Source organism: Pundamilia nyererei, unplaced genomic scaffold (assembly GCF_000239375.1).
Source record: "Pundamilia nyererei isolate P.nyererei 1_Seehausen unplaced genomic scaffold, PunNye1.0 scaffold00031, whole genome shotgun sequence".
NCBI lineage: Eukaryota > Metazoa > Chordata > Actinopteri > Cichliformes > Cichlidae > Pundamilia > Pundamilia nyererei.
The window spans coordinates 4360556-4378541 of record NW_005187432.1 but is presented as its reverse complement, the minus strand read 5'-3'; the positions used below and the strand labels follow the sequence as shown (position 1 = coordinate 4378541).

Below are 17986 nucleotides of genomic sequence, written 5' to 3'. Positions count from 1 at the left end.
AGCAATTTATCACGATACACTGCTGTTTTCAATCATTCTTCTGCTCCATGTAATGATCTCTAAATTTTAAATGTTTTTAATTAGTTTTTCAAGCCCTGCTGCTCCCTGTCTGATTCTTTTATGTAAATCCCTTTTATGACAAACCCGCAAAAACTACGTCAGCCTCAACCCACTTCCTGTCTGAGTGCATTTCAAGGCACTCAAAGCCCTTTGTTAAAGAGATGAAAAGTGAGTCCAGAAGCAGAGAGAGCTGCAGTGGGAGCAAAGCGTCCAGAAAAGCGGGGACACCTGAGCTCGGGTCGTGTTTTTCACACACCTGTGTGTGCTTGGCGAGAGGAGATGCAGTAAGCACCGACCTCATGCTGCACTTTTGTCTGAAGGTGGAAAGACTGACGCTGGCTGCAAAATCTGTTTGATGTCGGATGAGGACACAGACACTCTTCATCTTACACGTCATCTCAGGTTACCTGAAAATAGCCTCTTTAGAGTCTGGGTCATTTCATGTTTCAATATGATGATATGTGTTTTATAACATCCCAGAGAATCTCTGTCAGATGTAGTTCAGTAGATGAAACAAATGTCTGCCTGGACAGAGCCACTCTATCACTAAACCTTTAGCTCCGCTTTAAGGGTGTAAATAAATTAGAATCACTGGTTCTTTTCATACAAATCTTCATTGTGTTTCCTCTCCTTGTTGCATGTTCCCACACTCGGTCTCCTCATTTATGACCTTTCAAGCTGTTGCTGGTCCATGCCTTTGTGCCTTTGTCTGCCACCCTCATAATAATACATATACTGTATTTTGAGCAGTGACTGTGCCCCCCAGTCTCCTGTGTCTCGTTCCTCTTTTCCTGTGAAACATTTGCAGTTGTGCAGGGCTGCAGTTAGCAAGTATGACTTCCTGGATATCAGTTCTTTTCTTTTTTTTTGTTTTTGTTTTGTTAGTGCCAGGCAGCCTGTTTCCTCTGCAACTGGAGAAGTTTATCATCAGTTTTCTGTCAGAAACAATAATTTCACAGACATGATCTTTTCCATACCAAACCACAGGGTTGTGCCTCTTTTTGTCTGGATTTAGTTAAAGTGAAAATTAAAACAGCTAAAAGTCAAACTTTCTTTGTGTCACAGTCACTGGGCCATTGACACACTTTTGGCTTCATCACTGTTTTGTCTTGAGTTTGTTTCTTAGTTGCTGTGTTTAGTTTTTGTTCCCGTTGCTGCTATGTTTATTGTTTATAATATTCCTTCTTTCAGTTTACCTCCTTGGTGTTCCCCATGTATTGTCAAGACTCAGTCAAGGATCTTCCCCTGTTTAGTCACTTCCTGTTTTATTTTTGTAGCCTTGGTCTCGTGCTTTTTCTATTTAATTTTACTTTCCTGTGTCTCATTATCCCTGATTTGTTCCCGTTGTGTCTGCCACCCGTTTGCCCCGTGTGTCACCCTGTGTCAGGGATCCTTTGTTCCTTACTTCCTAGCTCCCCCACATTTATTCCTTCAACTTGAATAAAAGCTTGTTTTCTTTTGACGCCTACCTGTGAGTCAGCATTTGTGGTCCTTTCCTCCATTACTAAATATGCATGAAGTTTCATGCAGGTTAGTGTCTTTAAGGTGCCTCACAGATTAGGAAGTCAGAAAAATATGAAAAATATATATATTTGAGGAACTAACAAATGAAACCATGTTAAGTAAAATCAAGTTTAAAATAACAGCTCAGTTTAAAGTCCAGCCTTGTGTTGTCTCTGTTTCTGTAAAATGTGCAGGAAATTAGGTTCACATTTTGGGGAATCAATTTTTTAAAATATTTATAGGTGCAAATATAAGCAGCTGCTAACTTATCATTTTTTGATTGTAACTTCAGTAATTTTGATTTTCATCTTCATATTTGTTGTCTGTCTTTCAGGAAAAAATAAATGTGAAGGAGGGAGCAGTGATCCAAGAGATCCAACAAACCCAACGATGTGATTACATGACCAACCTGTTACTGTTTGAACAGAGTATTTATTTGAACAGGTGCCAGCGCTCACACTGGCCCCCTATCATAACACAGAGGTGGGACCCATGATCGATAATGAAGTGATGCAAGCATTTGAATCTTTAAAAGAACCTCAGAGGCTGAGTTCTTTCACACAGCTGATTACCTGCAAATAAACAGTCAGTGGCCGTGATTCTTTGTTTCTTCTCTACATTTATTCATTCTTTTCACATCTCAGGCTCTTTCTGTCACTAACTGACACTCACATCATGTTTTGCTCAGTGAACTCCAGCATGAACTCTTGCTGTTTGTTTTTTATTCTCTGCAGGTTGAGGTGAGAAGATGAAGCCTGCACAGGTGGTTGCATTGACTCTACTGTCTGTTGTTGCGATCGGCGCTCAGGTCTTGAGGTTGGGCAAATGTCCCCAGCCTGCTGTTCAGGCCAACTTTGACGCCAACAGGGTGAACACTAAATTTTTTCCTCTTCTACTGTTTATGTTGTGGGACATACAGATGATATCTATACACCTGCTTTTCCTACAAACACAAAATATTAATTACGGGCTCTCCGAATCTCGTGCTTCCTCTGCAGTACATTGGAAAATGGTATGAGATCCATAAGTTACCCACAAGCTTCCAGAAAGGCCAGTGTGCCACTGCTAACTACACCCTGCTGAGTCCTGGAGTCATCGAGGTCCTGAACACTGAGCTTCTGTGAGCAGCTAAAATATTTCCGTTTAGATCTGACACTTTGAAAATGTTTTAATTTTTAAGAAAACTTCTGCATAAACTCAGAAGGACACATGGTCCTTGACATAATTGTAATAATCGGAGGGCTTTTTATTCTTCTCACCAACGCTTAATTCTACTAAAAACAGCATTACCGTACAACTGCTTGCTTCTGTTTTTTTAAATCCTCGTTCTAGACTATTTTTGCTTCAGATGTTTTCAACGTCCCGGAACAAAACTCATGCCTCATGAACGCGCAGGGTCACTGGCTGAACCTTTGTACTGTTCCAGAGTTATACAAAGAGAGCATTTTGTAGAAAAAATATATAATTGAAGGAAAGTACACGAGTAGAATTAATTTCTATTTCATGTTTCATTTTATTAGCGATAATGGAACTGTTAACGCCATCGTCGGCTCTGCCAAAGTCAAGAACCCCGCTGAGCCTTCCAAGCTTGAGGTCTCCTTCAACAGTAAGTTGTCATAAATGACTTTCAATTTCAGTCATGACAGATTCAAGTGAGCCACATATCCCTGCTGTTTTCACCTCTCCTGCAGACTCTCCTCCCGGCCCCTACTGGGTTCTGTCTACCGACTACGACGGTCACTCTCTGGTCTACGGCTGCACCGACTACGGCCTGTTCCGTGTGGAGCTGTCCTGGATCCTGAGCAGGAAGCCCACCTTCTCTAAGGAGACCCTCGAGAAGCTCCAAGGCATCCTGTACTCTGTCGGAGTCAGCGTGGAAAACATGGTCCCCACCAACCAGGACGAGACTTACTGCAGCCCAGTTAACCAGTGAACCAGTTAACGTACGCTCCTACTTCAGCCCACAGGACTGTGAGGCACAATGATTGCATGCAAAGACAATGCAACAATAAAGCTGTGTGAAGAAATTTCATGTTGTCCATTTTGACATTGCAAACACAATCTGCACCTTTTAAAATCTAAAACTAGGATTTAAATTCCAACAATGCCCAGAAGACAAGAGTCCCAATTTCTCTTTCACCTTCAGCACTTTTCTTTTCAACTTTACTTACTGCTGATGGGGCTCGACTCCTTCTTAAAAGCATGTTTTTAGCCTTCTTCCTTTCACTGGTTAATTTCAGAGTTGCAAAGTTAGATGTCAGTCACATGACGTTTTTGGTTTTTTTGTCTTTTTTCCTAATAAAACTTAATGATACACTTTATTTTTATTGCCACTTAAAAAACAAAGTGCTCCATGAAGGAAAACAGACTTTTTCTTTTTTTTTTAAAAAGCCCAATTTCATCTCCATTAAGCAACAGTGAAGGCAAAGAGGATGAGGATGAAACCTAACAAATGAGCAGCTCCAGTTAAAAGATTTAGACATAAAAAAGCAAAAACCTATTCTAGGGAACAAGGTGAAGGAAACTAAAAAAGGAGAGAAAAGTCACTTAAAGCCCAATTTTAAATACTTCATTAATAATGTGTACCCTGACCACCGCTTAAAATCCTTTTTATCCCTTTTTGTCATTCTTGATGTGTGTCACTGACTCCACCCCGGCTCACAGACACAAATGTACCCCAGTTTGATCCCAGCTTCACTAAAGCACAATTTTAAAAATAGAAAATTGCCTTAAATGAATGTATTTATTAGGTGAAATAAAGTTACCCCAAATAAAGTTAATTCACTCTAATGCAGCTGTCCTTAAAGATGTGTGTTGGTTCAGTTGTGTGTCAGTGTCAGCAGCTGTATATTGAGACAGTAAACAAAAGGAATGCAGTGAGAATGGTCCACTTTTATTGGTGCAACAATATAAATATTGACCAAAGAGTTCAAGCAGACATTATATTAGCATATTAATTAATCTTGTATTATATCTGACAGTCGGCCCAATTTTTTTTTTTTTTTTTTATGCATTGACCTATCATGGAGACATTCAGTGATAACCACAGCACATGTTTACTCGTGCATGACTCTGCAGTGATCTCTGTCCTGATTGGTGTCAAGCAGCTTCTCCACACTGGCTCCAAAAGATGACAGGATGCTCTGCAGCTCCTCCAGGGTCTCCTTAGGAAGGCTGGGATTTCTGCTCAGGATCCAGATGAACTCCCCATGTAACGATTCGATTTCAGTACAGCTGTAGACCAGGGCGAAGTTGTCGTAGTCGGTGGACAGAACCCAGTACGGGGAAGGAGGGGTGTCTGAAGGTGTGTAAAAGGGATTTTTGTACAATTCAGCTCTCCAGTTTAAAATGTTTAATATGTGTGTAAAAACAAAAAACAAGGGTCCATACTCTCAAAGAAGGTGACCAGCAGCTTGGCAGGCTCAGATGAACTTGCGGCCTTGGCAGTGCCGTTGATGCTGTCAATGGTGCCGTCAGGACTTAAGCAGATAAACAGTTAAAAGTTAGAAAAATACTTTTTATATTCAGACTGTTCAGAGTCAAAGCAACATATTTACTCTTCAAAAGTACTTTTCATTTTATTTAGTATTATTTGTTTGTACATGTAAAATTCAACTTCTCAGGTCTCAAGTCAGCAGGTGATTTGTCATTTCCTTAAAGGGTGGGCTGGTAGTCAGAGAACACCACAGCATTAACAATCAGACAAGGCTGGGGGGAGGGGTTCTTTATTAAGTTCATTTATGTAGCGCTTTTCACAGACATGAAAGTCGCAAAGCACTGCACAACAATTAAAACACAATCAAGAGAGAATCGTGTTAAAACAGAACTGAAAAAAAAGTGTCAGCAGAAGGCTCGATTAAGCACCACTGACTGCACAGAGTCATTTAAACTGAGCTTGAGTGGTAAACTTTTATGGATTGGATTCATTTTAGGATGAATCCATCTTCTCTATAGACTTATTCATTTACTGGTTATACATTATGGTAAAACCTAAACTGTGTCTCACCTAAAATATTTTTCAGATGCAGTCTGAGGTTTGAGGAATAACCATTTATTGTGAATGATATTTTAAATCCAAGAAGAGACTGAAGAGCAGGACTGAGAGGACACAAATCTGTCTGCCCTTCCAGCACCACACACAGCACCATGGATATATCCATATCTTTATCTTTTACATGTATTCCAGAGAAATGATGCAGGACAAAGACTCTGACTTGTACAAACATTTTTCGGATAACGGATGTTATCCAAAGTGCTCCCAGGCACTGAAGTACTCACAGCAGCTCCTTGTTGAGGACACCAACGACTCCTGGGCTTTGCAGGCTGTAGGTGGCAGTGCTGCACTGGCCCTTCTGGAAGCTGTTCGACAGTCTCTGGATCTCATGCCATTTACCAAGATACTGTAGAGGGAGTTGAATTGGTTTTGTTTGTGAGGCAGATGTGCACACTGGACATCCCAGTTTACCTTAATGAAGATAAATTAAAATACAGCTCAGAGTGAGGAGTTTGGTATTCACCCTTGCAGCATCAAATTTCTCCTGAACGGCAGGCACGGGGCATCTTCCTGGTTTTATAGACTGAGCACCGGCTGCCACAATGGACAGCCAAGTGAGGGAAATCACCTGGATGGCATTCATTTTTCTCCACAACCTGTAAAGAACAATGAAAAAAAGTTTGTCAGCTTTTAAAGATAAAGCATAAAGAACAGGGGGTACATGCGGGTGTTACTCACTTGCCTGTTTTACTGGGTAGTAGTGACTCTCTGTGTTTTCATTCAATGTTTATACACCTGCCGTGATCAGCCCCGCCTTGCCATTAGCATGTGAGGTTATTTTGAGGAAGCAGGTATGAGATGCTCAACATCTGGTCCCATTCTCAACTACTCCAGAATTGGGGCCTCAGACAGAAAGAGATTAGTTTCGTGTGAAAGTTAGATAAGTATGCAGAACTTGACTGTTGAATAACAGTTAAAGAAAAATATAGTGGGAACCAAAAGGTGATTATGTATAATATAAGATGGCTTCCTTTGCTTGTGTGTGCCCCAGCTAGTGGCTGGAACTGGTGTGCAGAGGAGATAAGAGGGCTGCAAAGGATTGTCTGAAAACAGCAGGTGCTCTTACTGATTAATCATAACTTAATGATAACAAGTCATCATTCATCATTATTGTATACTACAAAACCTTTTTTCAATTCAATAAAAACAAAAATATTCATAAATACATCTTAACTGCTAAAACATTTTCAGAGGAAAAAATCAGCCACGTGGGATAATTGCATATGACAAATTTTATGGAAATCGTTTTATGTTTCGGATCTCTGAAAGAAATAAAAATGGCCAATAATAAATTGTTAAATATCGGTGTTGGTTTTAGTCTTAGAAATCTGTTATTTGTCAGGTTCTATTAACACAATACCATGAATCGGTTTTCATTTTTTTTATTAAATTTGCCGATTTTTTTAACTTCATCTAATTTGTCATTGCAGAACAACACAGTTTTCTAGTGTACATGTGAAGAGACCTATTTTTGCGGATAGCCTTGACACAACATACCTGATGTGTCACACACAAAACTAACTCTAACCTCCAGATATGCTAAAATAATTGAAACCCTTTTTCAATGTTTCCTCCAGTCAGACACACAACAATATCTTTTTTGGATTCATTGTTTAAGTTCAAATGTATAAAATCAGCACATCTTCACAGTTTTTGTTCAGGAACTCCAACACAAAGTGTTATTTCAGGGAATCTTGATCCTGAAGAATCCTACTATATCTCACAGTAATCAAGACCTAAACAAGATTTCCACCAGCCACAAAAGACGTACTGCTTCCAACTTAGAGGGATTACGGCTTCAGTACAGTCGTCATTTGGTGTGGAGAAGAAGACAGGAAAGGCAGGTGATCCGGACACCAGATTGTTGCTGTAATTAGAAGATGGATGGTGTCTGTACTGACCCAGTGAATTTATAGCCAGACCCGTTTCTTGAGGTTAAACCTGCTCTGATCCCTTTGCCTCACTGTGACTCCATAATACTGGGTGCAAGCAACTTGGACAGAAATCCCTTATAAAAAGCTTACCCCAGGAGATTCCTAAATTAGCGGTTTAGATGTCCTAATGCTTTGTTCTCTTAATTCTTAAGTACTTTATTAATGCTGTTGTTTTTATTTTTTTTTAAAGAACTTAGTTGTCTCCCAAATCACTGCTTAAACACACAAGAAATATGCTGACCCAATTTTAAAAAAACATAGGAATACTAAATAATGTTACTTCAGCTGGTTCATCTGATACTCTTAGTTTAGTGTATTTTATCACCTAAAATGATGTATAACACAATATGTTGCATATCATAATATCTGACAATACTATAATATTGGCCATATTATATTTACATTGCCACAGTGAGTTGACTTTAGTCTCATGAACAACATTAACTAATTGTTATTTACTAACTAATCTTAAATGACTGTTCAGCACAGAAATGAAGCCCAACAATCATGTTTTACAGTCCCGTGGTCTCAGCCTCAGATACTCAATCAAAGTGATGTCATGACAAAAATGAATGACCAACAAAACATTTTTCTCCTTTATTTCTGTCAAACAAAGTTGTTTGTTTCCACGTTTCCAGCGGTTAGTATCATGGTTGCTAGGCAACCTGAACAGCGCGACGAAGCGTATACCGTCCCATTTCACAAGCCTCTCACTTCCGCACTTCTCGTACTTATAGTACGCACCGTACGTAGTACGCGTAGTGCGCGTACTTCAAGCGTGCAGTCTCTTAATTGGGACACAGCCATTGAGGAGCTAATTTAGCAATTTAAATAAGCTGTGTTGGTTCGAGGACACATCTAAAACCTGCAGGGACACCGGCCCTCGTGGACTGAGATTGCCCAACCCTGGGCTAGTCCATGTTATAGTATTTAAAGCAAATAAAAAAGTTTAAAGACAGCCCTGAGAACTCTGGCTAACCCTGAAAGAAAGGTGTGATACACCCAGGACAGGTTCACGAGTCTATCGCAGAGCTCAGATGATACTCAGATAATTATGCATGCTCACATTTACACCTACTAATCAGCTGATGTAACATGCATATCTTTGGACTCTAGGAGATAGCTAGAGTACCCACAGGGTTCTCCTGGTGCCCATGCAGGCACCGGGAGAACATGCAAACTCCACAGAAGAAGTGTTATGTGCAGTTTGAGTGTTATACTAATTAGTACTGCTGTTGTGGAGTGACACAGAACCACTGATGCACCGTGTAAATAAAACTGGGTGCCATCTTTTGCCCACGGCTGAGATTTTTGGTCACACCTATGGTAGGATGAAATTCTCTGGAAGAAACCTTCCTTTACAAGGAAAATGAAGAATTGTCACATGTTAAACTGATGTTAAATCACTTAAATTGTATTTTTTAAAAACTTGTAATGCAGTTACAATCAGGCTTTATAGTGCAGTGCAATCACTGCTGAGAAGCACTTACACTGATGATGTGACCTCTGCAGTATTGCATGGGAATTTGGTTGATTTAGCACTGTTAAATGTGAGTTTACATTAAAAAATAAAAACCTAACACATTAGTAACATCTCATTGGTGGTGGATTCTAACATTTTTGGTCCACTGTATATAAAAATAAATAGTTAAAAGTCTCTACTTTTCTCTTTTTGCCTTTAACTGATGTATTTGGCATGTATATGATGAGCAGTCAGAGTGCTCAGCTCTCTGGAGGCTCATTGCTTCCTTGCAAAGAGATACAGAAGCACCAGACTGTCCCACTCCATTTAAAATGTCCTACCAACCCACCACCTGTGTCCCTCCACCCCCCACAAACCCCAGGCATTAAGGAAAACATCATTCCTAGAAGTGCAGCTCTATGCTGTAAGCGGCTGGTGAGCACAAACTGTCAGATTAAGAGGTCTGAGAGGATGATCTGGCCAACATTTAGTCGGATTTCTGCCAAATTACCACCAAGCATGTTTGGGTCAGCCCTTTGGCACCCTGTGGAGAGCAATACTTCTGACATTCAAACTAGACATGTGAACAAACAACAAAAACTAGAGCAGTAGGAGGTCTGCAACCTGCGCCATGCAGTTTCCCTGCAGGTGGCCACAGAGCAGCTAAGGACGGGTTGGTCACTTAACTACTGGAAAAGGAAGCTAAGCATTTAGGTGTCTTAACTATGGCCTAAAGTGCTAACAAGGGATTAGTGAGGTGAACGTTGAAAGAGGTTTAGCACTCCATGCTTAGGGCCAGTGCTGCTTCAGTAATTACACATCAGTTGCAAGGTGCAGCAAGCAGTTGGATGGGAGATCATAGTGATGTCAGGGCAGGGAGGGCTTAAAACAGGAGATAAGGCCAGCTAATGGAGATGAAATGAATCAGTATTTAACAGGTCTTTTTTAGTTAAGGCAGTTAGCTGGCAGCAGACTGAACTCAAACCACTTGGCCAGAAGTCTAAGGAGGCCATTTAGTTGGACGTGAAAGAGGGAAAGACGAAGATCTGTGAGCTCGCCAAAAGCTTTTTGGGAAACATTTTTAACTTGATTTTAGTTTATTGGCTTTTTCATTTTTCTGGAATTGAGACACCGGCATCTTCAATCTCTGCTCAGCAGTGTGAACCTAAAGGTAGGTGGATGAAAACATCCTCTTTCAGTATTTTACACTCATTGATTTTCTCTGTACGTTCCCATCTAACAGTTTTATGTCTTTAATTGTCACAAACTCAGTGATGTTATAGGACGTCCTGTCTTATGTTTAGTTTTATCCTGTTTTTAATGTCCAGCTTTCTATTGGAATTTGCCGTTCTGCTTTTGCTTTTCTGCCAATGCATTTTGTAAAAGTGTCATATATGAGTAAAGCTACTGTTACCCACAAAACCCACAAAAAATACAAAACTAAATATTAAATATGCTAAATATTGCCATGCATCATTTTTTTCCCGTATGTGGATAATCTAGAGGCCAATACGATTAAAGGACAACCTTGAAATCCAAATAATTAACATGATAACCAGCCCAGATTTTGCATATAGCGCTCACTGAGTATTTCCGGATTGGCTTCTTGCATATTTTTTGCGTTTGCACATATAAATTAATACTCATCCTTTCAATCAACACTTTGTCATGTGAGTTTATGACCACAAGCATTTCTTAAACTAGTGATATCTGCAACTCGGCACTTATTGTCACGAAATCTAATCTGCTTCATGCAACTGACAGTATTTGCATGGCTTTAGCTCATGTGTGTTTTGTGAGGGGATTAGGAAAGGCTAGACAATACTTCTGTCTTGTCTGATATGACCTCCTCAGGGCTCCATCTAAGTTGTCAGCAATTTTTCCCTTTAATTCATGCTTGTAATGAGATTAACCAGGCAACAGTAAATCCAAGGAGTCCAATCCCCGGATTTGGCAGCTGCGGTGTGGCCTCTGCTTGTCAAGGAAATATGACAAGAGTTTCCGTAGCTCACCTTTGACTAAAGTTTCACTTAGAAAAACACTGCGACCACTTCAAATTTGCATGTCTCACTTCAAAAGAAGCCAGTTTTGAAGATTTGTTACTGCAATAAACTCAGTCTCAGGCTACGAATTCACTTAAGAGACTTAACGTGATCAGAGTGTTAGCTGTTTCCAACAGGCCTTATAAAGGATTCCTCTAAATGGCTCAAGTTCACAGACACTCCAGTTTCTGCCTCTGATGCATCACATTTAAAGAGCAAAGCATTAATTTCAGTAAATATCAGACTCACTGTTTAAAAACACTTTGTGCTGTTCTGCTGAGAATCCTGCAGACTTATTTATACGTCAGCTCAAAAGGAAAGAAAGAAAAGAAAGAAAGTGCAAATGCACAACAGGAAGTTGTGCATAGTTGGTGCACAGGCTGAACCCACATTTAAAATGTTATATCAACAGCAAACCTCACACACTTCAGGTACATTTAGGTACCTAAAGTACATTTTCTGTTTATGATGCTTGATGTGAATTAATCTGTTAAACTGAAGGAGACAGGGTGTCACATGCTGTGTGTGCAGAAATGTGAGTTGAAGTAATAAATTGACTTAAATGAGGAAAAGTGCTTACTGTGATAATGATGCTGATGTTTAAGATAATAATGAATATTTCCCCATTTACCAGGAGATATTTAAATTTGCAATAAAAAAAACTATTATTCGTTTTAAGGAATTTTAGATCTTCGTCACACCGTATTTATCTGTGCAGCTGTTTAAAAACTGGATCGCAGGTAAACACAGGTGTTGCTGCTGAGAGTGAACCTGTATTTAGGTACAGGCTCATTGGAATCAGACTTCTGTTCCTTCGTTGACATGTTGACTGATTTAAACTATGTTAGGTGTTTATCCACACTCTGAAAAACAATTAGTCTTTAAATAAATTCTGCAGTTTACTTCCTTTCTGATGAAAGTGTAAATATTGGCTGTGTGTAAAGGCGATGACACTTCAGGCGAGGCTCGGAGCTCAGTGCCCACTCGGGATTTACACGGACATTAATGCCGTGTAAATACATTTCTTCTTATTTGCTGATGGCTGCAGTGACATTGGCAGAGAGGGAGGTGAAGGGGGCATGTGTTCCCGCCACATAGCTCCACATAAACCGATTGCATCCCCAGATTTATCCCCAAGGTGTTTTGGGGACATCCTGGGAGCTAATGGAGACTAATAGGCTTAGCACTTAGGGTGTATTGTCCGGGATGCTTACAGGCAAGGTTTGCTGAGGGTAAAACTCTAAACGTGCGGATTACCTCCAACACATCCCTTTAAAGTGCTGTATAGCCAGGACTTAGCTAATAGGATCCTGAGGGTAGCAGGGGCCTGTGAAGGTGGGGACGGGGGTTGGATGGGGCAGTAGGGAGGACAGTGGGCAGGTCAGCAGATGTAGGTGGCAGACTGTTGCAGAACTAACAGAGGGATTAAAGTCGTCAGATTAGATGGGCTTCACAGGGAACTTGAGAGACTGTGGGTAATGCACAAGTCCTGGGTGCAAATCTAATGGCAGCATTTGACTAGGGGGAGGGTGGTACGGCAGAAATAATATGTCCAAGTGCATGTGCACAGCTTACACATGTCCCTGCACTGGCAGGCTCATCAGTTCAATCAGCAAACCTCATATGAAGAGGTGGTTCTGTGGGGTGAGCATCCATTATTCATGTCTCCAGATGCACATCGGCCCTGGATTAGCAGCGCTGGATTACTGTCGTTTACAGTATCATATTTTGTAATGGGATTTCTGCAGTGTGGAAGGCTAATTGGAGGTCTCTAAGTCGATTGCACTTATCTGCACAAGCTGCTGGTTCAGCCGAGAACAATGCGGGTATCTGGGGTGAGTGCACATGTGAGTGCGCCTCTATCCCTGTACAGGAGGACCAGCAGCATTTGCAAGGACAGAAAAGATGAGAAGAAATCGTCCAGTTGTTTGTTCTGGCCTTCGTACGGGGTTAGGATTTGGATTTAACGGTTCGGGATTGATTTGCATTACGGCGAGGTATTAGCGTTAAGGTAGGTTTAAGATTAATACTTAAGGCCAGGTCTGTGGAAAAGGTGAGGTAAGAGTTATACTTAGCTGTAGTTAAAAAGGTCGCTTACAAGCCGTTTACAAATATTTACATGCTGCTGAAATCACTGCTGCATCTTTGCAGTCATAAAGTATGTAATAACAGACACTAGGCAGAATTTACCTGCAATGTTCAGTAATCAACGTGAGATAGAGAACTGCTGCTCTCTAATGGTGATGTGAGGGAATTACAAAAACGCACCCAGCACTGAGGGGTTTGTAGTTGGCTCAGTTTCAGCTACTGTGAGAAATAATCTTGTGTGATTTTATTTTACCTGCCACGCGAAGCGTTATAGGATCAATGTGTCAAGTAAACTGTCTAGTTTATAGAAATCCTTCAATTGGCTCTCTTTCTTAACAGCATTCAGGTGGAGATCAAAGGTCGTGAGTGTGTCATGACCCCACGGGAGCAGCTGAGGAAGATGACAGCGCTAGGGGAGCAGGGGTCTTTGGATGAGAAGCACTGGTACCGACTCGTCAATGGGATGTCTGCTGGAGGTGAGGAGGATGAACAGCGTAACAACAAAAGCCAAGAAAATATTATTTAACTTTTCAGGTTTTATTCATAGACAGAGTTGATTCTGTATTTGGCAATTTGGGTTCTGTATTTGTATTTGGTGATCAAGCCTGTTTTCCCTCACCTTCCCTCACGCCGTGTTTGCACGTTGGTGGATTGCTCAGTAGCACCTGCAGGCTCCAGCTTTAACAGTCAGTGCATGCGCCAGGTGAAGCAGCTAAAACGGCCTCCCGGTGACCTGTGGTGCTTTTTCACTTCTTGCAGAGCTGAGGCAGAGGCAGGAGCTGATAATGAGGAACCAGATGGCTATGGCACCGCAGATCCTTGCCCAGGGGCAGCAGAGGTTACAGGGGGTCCCCGCACAGTTCGAACCTCGGTTCATGGAGAGGTCAGTAGCTGAATTCTGTCCTAAACTTACAACAATAGTTGTCTGAAAAAGGGCAACCACAAGAAAACAAGTAGAAGAAAATGCTGCAAGAGGTGTCCATGTAAAAAATCTGCTGCTCTTTTCTGTTCTTTTGGACAATTAAAATGTTTATAAGGCTAAAATAGTCCTCGCAAACCAGCTGTTTTTATATGGAGTTCCAAAATTGGCAAAATGATTATGTATACATTAATTTATGTGCCTAATTTCTTCCCCTCCTTCAAGAGGCATTTTGAAAATCTCTCAGTTAAAACTAAATGTATGTGAAACTGAAATGCATAAAGAAATGTCAGAGAAAATAAAATAATAAATAATTAAGGGGAAATAAATATGAAAACAGTAATTCATAAATACAAATAAATTAATTTAAAAAATGAAACATAAATAGAGTAATACACACTTTGTTTTTGGCCACTTTGGTCCTCCACATTTTGATTCTACAAATATATGCTTTTTAAAGTGTTTTCCAGTTCATAATTTTTCTTCTTTGTTTATTCCTCTTATCAGGGAGTTAGTTCCACCTACCGAGATGGTCCCGTCTGAAGCCAGGCAGATGCACATGGGCCCTCACCTCGGTCCACCTCTGCCTCCTCATGCCAACGTCCTGCCTGGAAGAGGATTCCCTACACCAGGTGAGCGCCACAGAAATATTGCCTGAGATAATTCCCAGACAGCCTGTCTCGTTTTAATGCGCGGTGATAGGCATTGACAGATTGTCTGTCTCTTCCTGTTCCTCAGCTGGATATGGCTTCTTACCCTCAGAGCCCATGGAAACTGTTGCCCGGCGACAAGAGCTCATTCACAAGCAAAATATAGCCAGGTATTACGTGCTGAATATCATCATCACCATCATCATCTCACAGAAATTATTCCACCTGCACGCTTTGCGTCACTGTTTTTACTGAATACGACTGAGACTTGATCCCTCCACCCATGCTGCAGCAAGGGTTTTATATTATGGCTCCATCACCACTGCTGCACAAATATGTCTAAAATATTTATATGCACTTCTTTTCAGAATGGAAATGAATGCCATCCTGCATCAGAAGGAGCTGGAGAATGCGCACCAGAAAGGCTTGATGGGAATTGAAAATCCCATGTCATACCCTTCCAACCCCATGATGTTTAGAGGTCGTCAGCGCATGCCAGACGGCCACGATGTCTTCGTCCACCGGCCCACCCTGGATGAACTGCACTCCAACAATATTCTTATGTCAGCCAACCCATATCCAGCTATAAGCACGCTGCACAGAGAGCGGGGGCGCAGAGCAGGTCGGAGGCCAACTGTTCACAAGAGTATGGAGAGCCATGTGTCCAACGTGAAGGGTCAGACTGAAGATAAAAGTGTAGAGCAGAGCCCAGGGGCCGCATCGGGGGAGGAGAAGGAGCTTGAGCCAAAGGGGGACATGGGAGAGGAGTGTGCCACCAGTAAGACACATCATCAGGCCAAAGTAGACCCTGAACTGGCCACCGGAAGCAGGAAGAACTACAAAGATGGGGAGCCAGGCCTCCGGAAAGCCTGCGTGAACAGCCAAGATGGGAGTTCAGATGCAGCCAACAGTGGAACAAATGATAAAGACATATCTAGCCAATGTTCGACGTTCCAGGAGAAATTCATGTATCCTTCCACTGGAGGAACTCTAACAGGGATCCCTTACATGTTCCCGGTCCCTGGAAATGGTTTCCTTCCTCCTGGTGAGTTAAGAAATATTAAATAATAACACTTGTGCTTAAAACTGTGAAATGTTCTGCTGCCAGTTATTTAATATACTTGCATTTTTTGTCTTTAAAGGCCCACCAAATCTCTTTCTAAATGGTGAGGAGGTACCCGAAGACATCAGGAAGTGGACAGTGAATGATGTGTACAACTTTATTAACAGTATTCCCACGTGTTCAGAGTATGCCCAGGTTAGTAGCCTCACATTTTTGTAGTTGCCGCCTCTAAACTCATTCTGTTGTGACTTTCTAATGTTGGGTTATTTTTAATAGACTTTCAAGGACCACATGATTGACGGAGAGACGCTGCCCCTCCTATCAGAGGAGCATTTATTGGATACACTGGGACTGAAGCTGGGGCCAGCTCTTAAGATCCGCTCACAGGTACAAAAACACAGATTCTGACTGGAAATGTAATCCCGAGCCACCAAAGACAGGATTTGAAGGGATTATCTGATGTACGAGGATAAATCTTGAATAAAGGTTTATTTACATGACCGCTTATTGTGTTTTATGGGCTTTGTGTGGAAGCTTATTTCCACAAGTGACAAAAGACCATTTTTGCTTTGGGCTATTATCCTAAAATTCTGACTCAATAACTAGAAATTTCAAATTGTCTCAGAAGTTTGAGTCAGTAAGTCAAATTTTTAAGATAATAACCTGAAATTTTGAGTTTTGGCTAACATTTCGTTGTAGTTGTTGTTGTTGTTGCAGAAACAAGCTTCCACAGATTTGAACTGAAGTTACCTCACTTTATTAAAGGGATAAAGTAAAGTTTGTTTAACCAAACATGTCCTTAGTGGAGTACAGCCCCTATTAAAAACCCCAGTTTTTTCTTTACTATGAGAGCTAAACTGTCTACTGTGAAAAAGTTTATTCACTAATTGTATTTCATTCATTCTTATACGCCAATGTCTCAGTTATAGCACAAATTATTTCAATTAACATCTACGTGCTCCTTCCCTCTTGTTCTTCTTCTTCTACAGGTGTCCAGACGTCTTGGTAGCATGTTGTACATGATGAATCTGCCACTCTCCACCGCCCCACTGCAGGCCACCCCTGAGAAGCCCGGGGAGCGCTCATCAGAGATCGGCTCTCCCATTAACTGCAACAGTGAGGAGATGGTTGCAAGTCCAAGAGATCCCGATGTCATAAAATCCGCTGACCACCTCCACGACGCAGAAAACAACTCGCCTCCATCTGCCAGCAGTGAGACTGCCTGACCAGTGGAATAATGTAAACCAAAGCAGGGTACAACAGCACGCTTTGGTGAGCTGCTGCTGCCGCTGTGGTGGATTTGTTTACACTGTGCTGAACTGGACTGAAGATCCACATTTCAGGTTCCTGTTGAACGTTTTATACATTTAACAGCAGCAGCTGCAGTGGAGTGAAAGTGATGTGGATTTTAAGATACAGTATCAGACGCTGATAAGGTCCTACATCACTTTTCTTCGCTAGTCTGATTATAGCTTCTTGACTTATTCTTGCAAGCTGCTAAACGCTCCTGTAGGCTGACGTGCAGAGCATAGTAATCATATTTTGGAAATATTTTATAAACAAAATAATGACATATTTAAATATTCTGGATTTTGATGCTTGATACATTTTTTTGCATTTCTTATACTGTAAATAAAGTGGGGGGTTTTCTACACAGGAATCTGCATCTTCTTGTCATCACATGGAATCAATAGGTTGGGCTCAATGAGAATATTGTGTGAAGTTTGCATACATTCGTCATGAGTATTAATTTAATATGTTACTTTGGGGCTTTTTCTTTGATCTCTTTTTTTCAGTTTTAATGACTTGTTTAAAAACAAGAACTGGCTCCTGTAACACCCCAGAGCTACTGAGTCAGGGGAGCACACACAAACATGTCCTCGCGTGTCAAGGCAGCTTTTAGAACTGACGAAGCTTCTGGAATGAGAGGTTAAATGTTTTTAGGATCAAACAGGAAGGACAGTTGCCTTTAATTCAACCTCTTTAGTGTTTCATGAGTCATGACCTGGATGACTATACAATCATATAACTCCATCATCTATTGTCTGGTGGATGCAAATAGTTGCTGCAACAGTCAAGGCAATTATCTGCTCAATCATTTTCAAGCTGAAAAAAGTCATGTGTTGTTTTTTTGTGAATGGAAATGGGAAGGATCGCGGATACAAGCGGCAGAAATGAGCTTCCTCCGAAGGGTGGCTGGCCTCTCCCTTA

General features: G+C 41.1%; 3 protein-coding genes across 5 annotated transcripts; 2 read left to right on the top strand and 1 right to left on the bottom strand.

The window, feature by feature from the left end:
* Positions 1-2311: 2311 nt before the first annotated feature.
* Positions 2312-3496, top strand: LOC102194607 (apolipoprotein D-like). The gene is made up of 4 exons (XM_005729177.1): positions 2312-2431; positions 2562-2683; positions 3084-3169; positions 3255-3496. Exons 1-4 carry the CDS (start codon positions 2312-2314, stop codon positions 3494-3496), a joined length of 570 nt encoding a protein of 189 aa, XP_005729234.1.
* A 949-nt stretch (positions 3497-4445) lies between these two features.
* On the bottom strand, positions 4446-11364 carry LOC102208401 (apolipoprotein D-like). 2 transcript variants are annotated; one of them, XM_005729144.1, is made up of 6 exons: positions 11305-11364; positions 6296-6460; positions 6081-6213; positions 5842-5963; positions 4954-5042; positions 4446-4861 (listed from the first exon to the last, which is right to left on the bottom strand). In XM_005729144.1, exons 3-6 carry the CDS (start codon positions 6198-6200, stop codon positions 4620-4622), a joined length of 573 nt encoding a protein of 190 aa, XP_005729201.1. In that variant the 5' UTR covers positions 6201-6213; positions 6296-6460; positions 11305-11364; the 3' UTR covers positions 4446-4619. The 2 variants fall into 2 exon arrangements, with proteins under 2 accessions (XP_005729201.1, XP_005729202.1); XM_005729145.1 differs by lacking the exon at positions 6296-6460 and having other exon boundaries at positions 11305-11345.
* Positions 9827-17367, top strand: samd7 (sterile alpha motif domain containing 7). 2 transcript variants are annotated; one of them, XM_005729146.2, is made up of 9 exons: positions 9827-10184; positions 13483-13619; positions 13903-14026; positions 14570-14694; positions 14801-14882; positions 15081-15757; positions 15855-15970; positions 16052-16162; positions 16765-17367. In XM_005729146.2, exons 2-9 carry the CDS (start codon positions 13517-13519, stop codon positions 16999-17001), a joined length of 1575 nt encoding a protein of 524 aa, XP_005729203.1. In that variant the 5' UTR covers positions 9827-10184; positions 13483-13516; the 3' UTR covers positions 17002-17367. The 2 variants fall into 2 exon arrangements, with proteins under 2 accessions (XP_005729203.1, XP_005729204.1); XM_005729147.2 differs by lacking the exon at positions 9827-10184 and adding an exon at positions 12417-13066.
* The last annotated feature ends 619 nt before the right edge of the window (positions 17368-17986 follow it).

Excerpts from the sequence above, each read along its gene's own strand:
- LOC102194607 (XM_005729177.1), top strand. The coding sequence starts at position 2,312 with ATGAAGCCTGCACAGGTGGTTGCATTGACTCTACTGTCTGTTGTTGCG. Across the intron at positions 2,432-2,561 it reads CCAACTTTGACGCCAACAGG|TACATTGGAAAATGGTATGA; the intron begins GTGAACACTAAA and ends CTTCCTCTGCAG. Across the intron at positions 3,170-3,254 it reads GCTTGAGGTCTCCTTCAACA|ACTCTCCTCCCGGCCCCTAC; the intron begins GTAAGTTGTCAT and ends CCTCTCCTGCAG.
- LOC102208401 (XM_005729144.1), bottom strand. The coding sequence starts at position 6,200 with ATGAATGCCATCCAGGTGATTTCCCTCACTTGGCTGTCCATTGTGGCA. Across the intron at positions 5,043-5,841 it reads GTCCTCAACAAGGAGCTGCT|TCCTGACGGCACCATTGACA; the intron begins GTGAGTACTTCA and ends TATCTGCTTAAG. Across the intron at positions 4,862-4,953 it reads GCTGGTCACCTTCTTTGAGA|ACACCCCTCCTTCCCCGTAC; the intron begins GTATGGACCCTT and ends ACACACCTTCAG.
- samd7 (XM_005729146.2), top strand. The coding sequence starts at position 13,517 with ATGACCCCACGGGAGCAGCTGAGGAAGATGACAGCGCTAGGGGAGCAG. Across the intron at positions 13,620-13,902 it reads CAATGGGATGTCTGCTGGAG|AGCTGAGGCAGAGGCAGGAG; the intron begins GTGAGGAGGATG and ends CACTTCTTGCAG. Across the intron at positions 15,971-16,051 it reads CGTGTTCAGAGTATGCCCAG|ACTTTCAAGGACCACATGAT; the intron begins GTTAGTAGCCTC and ends TATTTTTAATAG.